Source organism: Salvelinus sp. IW2-2015, unplaced genomic scaffold (assembly GCF_002910315.2).
Source record: "Salvelinus sp. IW2-2015 unplaced genomic scaffold, ASM291031v2 Un_scaffold4668, whole genome shotgun sequence".
Taxonomy (NCBI): Eukaryota; Metazoa; Chordata; class Actinopteri; order Salmoniformes; family Salmonidae; genus Salvelinus; species Salvelinus sp. IW2-2015.
Genome location: NW_019945937.1, coordinates 37,244 through 45,250, shown reverse-complemented (window position 1 = coordinate 45,250; position 8,007 = coordinate 37,244). Strand labels below are relative to the sequence as shown.

The 8,007-nt window shown below is 44.8% G+C and overlaps 1 protein-coding gene across 1 annotated transcript; it reads right to left on the bottom strand.

The window, feature by feature from the left end:
- Window positions 1–996: 996 nt before the first annotated feature.
- Window positions 997–2,804, bottom strand: hspb3 (heat shock protein, alpha-crystallin-related, b3). The gene has a single exon (XM_024144039.2). The coding sequence runs from the start codon at window positions 2,352–2,354 to the stop codon at window positions 1,833–1,835; it is 522 nt and encodes a 173-aa protein (XP_023999807.1). The 5' UTR covers window positions 2,355–2,804; the 3' UTR covers window positions 997–1,832.
- Between the last annotated feature and the right edge of the window lie 5,203 nt (window positions 2,805–8,007).

Here is an 8,007-nt window from a genome sequence, read left to right as displayed (position 1 = left end):
GATTGCCGAGTTCCGAGTTATTTTGAATGCGCCACTAGAGACCTCCCTCTTATTTCTGAATAGGACTACCTCCAACAACACTTGTGTATTGATGATAAATAGGCATATCTAGACAGTGATGGTGGCTGGCTGCGATATCAACTAGCCTAATCATTTTTGTATTGAGGTGATATGTCTATTTTAGCTAAATCGACAAATGAAATTGATTAGATTATTCTGGCAATCATTACATTTTTTAAATAAAATCATGTACATGTAGACGTTTTTAAGGCGTTCATGGTAAGATTGTTCATAATACATTTACAAGCAAACTGACACGTGACGTGTCTGTGTCACGTTGCACGACGTGAACACTATGTCTACATGACGTGTACGTATCAAGTGACATATTTTTTTTTAACCTTTATTTAACTAGACAAGTCAGTTAAGAACAAATTCTTATTTTCAAAGACGGCCTAGGAACAGTGGGTTAAATGCCTCGTTCAGGGGCAGAACGACAGATTTGTACCTTGTCAGCTCGGGGATTCGATCTTGCGGTTACTAGTCCAACACTAACCACTAGGCTACCCTGCCGTGAACGCGTTGGAAGTTTGATGCCTTGGAAAAAAACTTGTCTCTATTGACAGTCCATGTTAATTCATGGCGGTATTTTATGGCGCTAGGAAGACGTTAGGTGACTTTGTGAATGGTATCAGTAGCTTCGCGAGGCTTAATTCTGGCACTTATCACCCCCTATAGGTGCAGCTAGGGAGATNCGAGGCTTAATTCTGGCACTTATCACCCCCTATAGGTGCAGCTAGGGAGATTAACAATCTAATGGCATCACAAATCAAACACTGACCGCTTTAGTTGAGTGGTGTGATTTGATTGATTCTTGATTCTAGATGGTATCAGAATCCTACTGTATTTATAATAGTTTGTACATATTCTTTTTTTTATCAGAATGTAACATGGATGTAAACAATGTAAACAATCTGTAACAATGTAACATCTTTCTTTTTTATTTATTTAACCTTTATTTAATTAGGCAAGTCAGTTAAGAACAAATTCTTATTTACAATTACAGCCTACTTGTAAAAACCCCCCCTGGCCAAACCCTCCCCTAACCCGGACAATGCTGGGCCAATTGTGCGCCGCCCTATGGGACTCCCGATCACGGCCGGTTGTGATACAGCCCGGGATCGAACCCGGGTCTGTAGTGWTGCCTCTAGCACTGCGATGCAGTGCCTTTAGACCGATAACAACTGATAACAATATTTATGTTTCTATCACATTTTTACGTCTCTTCCTTCAACAGTGAACAATTTCTAAACAATCTTATAAAATTTGTATTGTAAAAACAACATGATCACTGATGCTGAAAGCGTCATGCTTAACATTCCCATTTTAGTCATAGATATCATACGTTTTCAATGACTGGAGAGGAACTTCCTCTGTCTATTTACCAAATTAAATATACACTTCATATTTTTGTTCAAATGAAACACATAATTGTTTTAATTGAGGTGAGAGGAGTTGGAGTAACATTTTAAAGCGAGGAGGGGAAAAAAACAACGTATTTTCAGAAAATAGATTTTAAATATATCATTACTGCTGTTATATAATTCGATAACATTAGCACCAACAGCTTTTTTATAGCAAAGTAGCGTCAGATAGAAATGTTACAATAACAATGTTTAGAGAAATATTAGAAAATGTAACTTCACACGAAAATAACAGACACAATGAATCAATCAATCACTCATGTTAGTGGTACTGTAGCAGCTGATCTGGCCTCATCCTTACCTGATCAATACAGTAATAATCAATAATCAACAGTCAATAATCAATAATCAATAGGGGTCCTCCTCACTGTGTTGTATCCTGACAGGTGTTCTCTGTTTGGATTCCACCACCATTATCCCATCGTGACATAGCAGAGCCCTCAGACCCCCCGCATGCTGTAGGTTCTCAGGTAGTGGGTACTGACGGGTGAAGCTTCGGGTAACAAACCCATGTTCATCCATTCTGGCTCCATGCTGAGCCTTGATCAAGAGCCATCCCTCAAACACCTGAATCATGATATCCTCAGGTCTGAACTGGGACACGTCCAGAAGCACCTGGTAAACAGGCTCAGTCCGCTGGGGCTGGGATGTGGCAGTACCTTCGCAGACCCCTTCTAGCTTCACTACCCCAGGGCCAGGCTTCACTACCCCAGGGTCGGGGAAGGCAGGCCCGGGCAGGGCGAATAAGTCATGGTCCTCCACACAGTCGTCCAAGTCCCTTCCTTGGAACAGGGCCTGGTGGCGGACTGGGCTGTTCACCCAGTGGGTTATAGACAGTCCCTCCATGGTTCTGCCTTCCTCCCAGTCCATGTCCCAGAAAGCCTCTTGTGTTGCTGTGCGGCAGAGAGGAGTGAGCTTCACAATCGCTCAAATCAAGGATAGAAAAGAAAGTGCTGTCTCTTTCAAACCAAGGTGCATGAACAACTGAGCAAACGGAATATGAGAAGATATCCAGCAACTCTTGATAGGACACTGGAGGTTTGCTTCCAAAGTAAATCTTCTATTGTTAAAACCCAGTGCTCGTCAGTCAGAAATACTTTTCTATTGTTAAAACCCAGTGCTCGCCAGTCAGAAATACTTTTCTATTTTGTTGCCATTGCAAAGCAGAGGATTTGCGATTGGCGGGTCTGTGATCGTGTCGCTCGCAGTCTCTCAGTCTGAAAACCTCTTGTATATTGCTGTGGCAGAGTCACTGAGTTCGATAGTCGGTCAGATGAAATCAAGACGGGCCAGGCCTATATATAGGACAGCATGTGATAGGTCCGTGGTTGCTCTATCAGACCCCCACGTTGCTGTGGCACGGCAGAGGAGTGAGCTTGACGGACAGTTGGTTGAAATCATGCCAAACCTGTCTATATTAAGGACAGCGTGTGATTCTGGTGGGTGGTGGCTGGGGGTGGGGTTTGGGGGGTGGGGCTGGGTGGTGGTTTTTTGGGGTGGGAGCCAGGGGTGGTGGGTTTGGGGGTGGGCCAGGGGGTGGTGGTTTTGGGGGTGGGGTTTTGGGGTGGGGCCAGGGGGTGGTGGTTTTGGGGGTGGGCCTGGCGGTGAGGGTTTCTGGGGGGTGGTTTTTAGGGGTGGGGCCTGGCGGTGGGGTTTCTGGGGTGGGGCCTGTCGGTGGGCGTTTCTGGGGGTGGGCCTCTCAAGTCCTAATAGCGGTGGGAAGGGATCAGACCTGGGTTCAAATTTCTATTTAAAATGTTTCAAACTATTTTCATTTGCTTTAGCCTGGAGTACCAGATGGGTTTGCACTTTTCAAACTATTTTCATTTGGTTCCATTGACCAGGCAAGATCAATCAAGCCCAGATAAAGTATTCATTTCAAAAAGTATTTGAAGCCAGGTCTGGACATAAGAGGGCTGTTTTTAGAGCTGGTATATATGTAGCAGAAGCTAAGATTGCATATTCTATAAACCATTATTTAACCAGGCAACTCAGTTAGGAACAAATTCTTATTTACAATGACGGCCTAGGAACAGTGGGTTACCTGCCTTGTTCAGTGGGCAGAACGTCAGTTTTTTTTATAACCTTGTCAGCTCGGGGGATTCCATCTAGCAACCTTTCGGTTATTAGGCCAAAGAGCTAATGTCTCATATGTTTCCTTACACACTTAATATAATAATAAAATGACCATGGTACTGTTCTGAGAGATATGATGGGGATATACACTATGTATACTAAGCATTAGGAACACCTTCCTAAGCCTAATATGAGTTTTTTAAAAGCATTTGTTGAACTTGCAGCATATTATTGTTTCGCCAAATCAAGTATTTTTTTTGTGAAGAATGTACTTGTTTATTAATGGAAGCAGCAACATGAGTGTAGTTAGWCCTATAAAACCATCTCTCTGGCGCCATGGGAGTTAGAGTTCTACTTTAGGATTCTCTAWCCCCCAGCAGAATCTACCGTCCCCCCAGTCATTCACACCTTTGGCCCGGACCATTCTGATTGGTTGCCAAGGGTGGTTACTAGGGGGTGGAGTCTTGAGAGCCCTCTGGAAAAGTGTAAGTCCCTCAGTTAAACTTAACTTATCTTAACCTTAGTTAATTCWATTAAAATAGATTTATTGGTGTAGGAGACATGTTTACATCGCCAAAACAAATGGAATAGATAATAAATAAAGGTGAAATAAACTATCGGAAATTAACAGTAAACATTAAAGAAAAGAGACATTTCAAATGTTAGATTATTATTATGTACAGTGGTGCAACAACGAGCAAATAGTTTAAGTACAAAAGGGAAAATAAATCTACATAAATATAGGTTGTATTTACAATGGTGTTTGTTCTTCACTGGTTGCYCTTTTCTTGTGGCAACAGGTCACACATCTTGCTACATCTTGCTAACCATGTTGTGCTGCTGCCATGTCAAATAAAATCTAATTGTATTGGTCACATACACATGGCTAGCAGATGTTAATGCGAGTGTAGAGAAGTGCTTGTGCTTCTAGTTCCCGACAACGCTGTAACATCTAACAAGTAATCTAACAAATTCACAACAACTACCTGATACACACAAGTGTAAAGGAATGAATAAGATAATGTACATATAAATATATGGATGMGCGATGGCCGTGCGGCATAGGCAAGATACAATAGATGGTATAGAGTACAGTATATACATATGAGATGTGTAATGTAGTGTATGTAATCATTATATAAGTAGCATTGTTTAAAGTGGCTAGTGATACATGTATTACATAAAGATGGCAAGATGCAATAGATGGTATAGAGTACAGTAGATACATATGACATGAGTAATGTAGGATATGTAAACATGATTAAAGTGGCGTTATTTGAAGTGACTAGTGATACCTTTATTAAGTGCATTTATTAAAGTGGCCAGAGATTTGAGTCAGTATGTTGGCAGCAGCCTCTCTATGTTAGTGATGGCTGTTTAACTGTCTGATGGTCTTGAGATAGAAGCTGTTTTTCAGTCTCTCGTCCCCAGCTTTGATGCACCTGTACTGGCTTCGCCTTCTGAATGATAGCGGATCTTGAGGATCTTTTTAGGCCTTCCTGTGACATCGGGTGGTGTAGGTGTCCTGGAGGGCAGGTAGTTTGYCCCCGGTGATGYGTTSTGCAGACCTCACWACCCTCTGGAGTGCCTTGCGGTTGTGGGCGGAGCTGTTGCCGTACCAGGTGGTGATACAGCCCGACAGGATGCTCTCGATTGTGCATCTGTAAAAGTTTGTGAGTGTTTTAGGTGACAAGCCAAATTTCGTCAGCCTCCTGAGGTTGAAGAGGCTCTGTTGCGCCTTCTTCACCACACTGTCTGTGTGGGTGGACCAATTCAGTTTGTCCATGATGTGTACGCCGAGGATCTTAAAACGTTACACCTTCTCCAATGCAGTCCCTTCGATGTGGATAGGGGGGTGCTCCCTCTGCTGTTTCCTGACGTCCATGATCATCTCCTTTGTTTTGTTGACATTGAGTGTGAGGTTATTTTCACATTCGGAGGGCCCTCAACCCCTCCCTGTAGGCCGTCTCGTCGTTGTTGGTAATCAGGCCTACTACTGTTGTGTTGTCTGCAAACTTGATGATTGAGTTGGAGGCGTGCATGGTCACGCAGTCATGTGTGAACAGGGAGTACAGGAGRGGGCTGAGCACGCACCATTGTGGGGCCCCAGTGTTGAGGATAAGCGGGCTGGAGATGTTGTTACCTACCCTCAGCACMTGGGGGCGGCCCGTCAGGAAGTCCAGGACCCAGTTGCACAGGGCGGGGTTGAGACCTAGGGTCTCGAGCTTAATGACGAGTTTGGAGGGTACTATGGTATTAATACTGAGCTGTTGTCAATGAACAGCATTCTTACATAGGTATTCCTCTTGTCCAGTTGGGTTAGGGCAGTGTGCAGTGTGATGGAGATTGCATCGTCTGTGGACCTATTGGGTCGGTAAGCAAATTGGAGTGGGTCTAGGGTGTCCGGTAGGGTGGAGGTGATATGATCCTTGACTAGTCTCTCAAAGCACTTCATGATGACAGAGGTGAGTGCTACGGGGTGATAGTCATTTAGTTCAGTTACCTTCGCTTTCTTGGGTACAGGAACAATGGTGGCCATCTTGAAGCATGTGGAGACAGCAGACTGGGATAGACAGAGATTGAATATGTCCGTAAACACACCAGCCAGCTGGTCTGCGCATGCTCTGAGGACGCGGCTGGGAATGCCGTCTGGGCCTGCAGCCTTGCGAGGGTTAACACGTTTAAATGTTTTACTCACGTCGGCTGCAGTGAAGGAGAGCCTGCAGGTTTTGGTAGTGGGCCGTGTCAGTGGCACTGTATTGTCCTCAAAGCGAGCAAAGAAGTTGTTTAATTTGTCTGGGAGCAAGAGATCCTGGTCCGCGACGGGGCTGKTTTTCTTTTTGTAATCCGTGATTGACTGTAAACCCTGCCACATATAGCTCGTGTTTGAGCCGTTGAATTACTACTCTACTTTGTCTCTATACTGACGCTTTGATTGTTTGATTGCCTTGCGGAGGGAATAGCTATCAGCTATCCTCCACCAGGAGGAGAGGGAACTGGGGCAACTATCCTCCACCAGAGAGAGAGGAAACTGGGGCACTAATCATATTCAACTATCCTCCACCAGGAGAGAGGGAAACTGGGGGCACTATCCTCCCAGGAGAGAGAAGGAAACTGGGGACACTATCATCACTATCCTCCACCAGGAGAGAGGGAAACTGGCACTATCATCACTTCCTCCACCAGGAGAGAGAGGGAAACTGGGCACTATATCACCTCACAGGAGAGAGAAGGAAACTGGGGCACTTCATCAACTATCCTCCCACCAGGAGGAGAGGGAAATGGGGCACTATCCTCACTATCCTCACCAGGAGAGAGAGGGAAACTGGGGCAACTATCCTCCACCAGGAGAGAGAGGGAAACTGGGCACTTATCCTCCACCAGGAGAGAGGGAAACTGGGGCACTATCATCACTATCCTCCACCAGAGGAAGAGGGAAACTGGGGCACTATCCTCCACCAGGAGAGGAGGGAAACTGGGGCAACTATCCTCCCAGCAGGAGAGAAGAAACTGGGCACTTATCTACTATCCTCCACCAGGAGAGAGAGGAAACTGGGGCACTATCCTCCACCAGGAGAGAGAGGAAACTGGGGCACTATCCTCACTATCCTCCACCAGGAGAGAGAGGAACTGGGGCACTATCCTCACTATCCTCCACCAGGAGAGAGAGGAAACTGGGACACTATCCTCCACCAGGAGGAGAGGGAAACTGGGGCACTATCCTCCACCAGGAGAGAGAGGGAAACTGGGGCACTATCCTCACTATCCTGTTTTTGACGTCTATATGTTAGCCATGTGTTTTAGCCATGTGTTAGCCATGTGTTAGCCATGTGTTTAAGCCATTATGTTAGCCATGTGTTAGCCATGGTGTTTAGCCATGTTTAGCCATGTGTTAGCCATGTGTTAGCCTTATGTTAGCCATGTGTTAAGCCATGTGTTAGCCATGTGTTAGCATGTGTTATATGTTAGCCTTAGCTGTGTTAGCCATGTGTTAGCCATGTGTTAGCCATTGCCTTACCTTATATGGCTTGCAAGGAATGTAGTATGATTTCCCCCATTTAGATATATATCACTACTGCTTCGTTTATTGTGTAATTTACCCTATAGATGTAGCTAACATTCTCAATATTTAGGAATCACGAGACTCTGCAAAAAAATACCTTTACAACATTATCAGATGTTCTTCGCTGATCTGAGTGAGTTTCTTACTGCTGACCTACAGTTATTGAAAACCCGGACGTTAAAGACGCTGAGGAAACCACACCAATGGTACACTGGCGTTGCTCTCCCTTTCAACGCGTCACCACACCGTCTCGATTCTGACCTGATATGCGCCATCTAACAGGACGTGCCAGAGAGGAAGCCATGTCCATTTCTTTATGGCAAAGTATGTGGAGTTATAATTATATAATATATCTCATTGCTCACGTGTGTGTGTGTGTGTGTG

Excerpts from the sequence above, each read along its gene's own strand:
- hspb3 (XM_024144039.2), bottom strand. The coding sequence starts at position 2,354 with ATGGACTGGGAGGAAGGCAGAACCATGGAGGGACTGTCTATAACCCAC.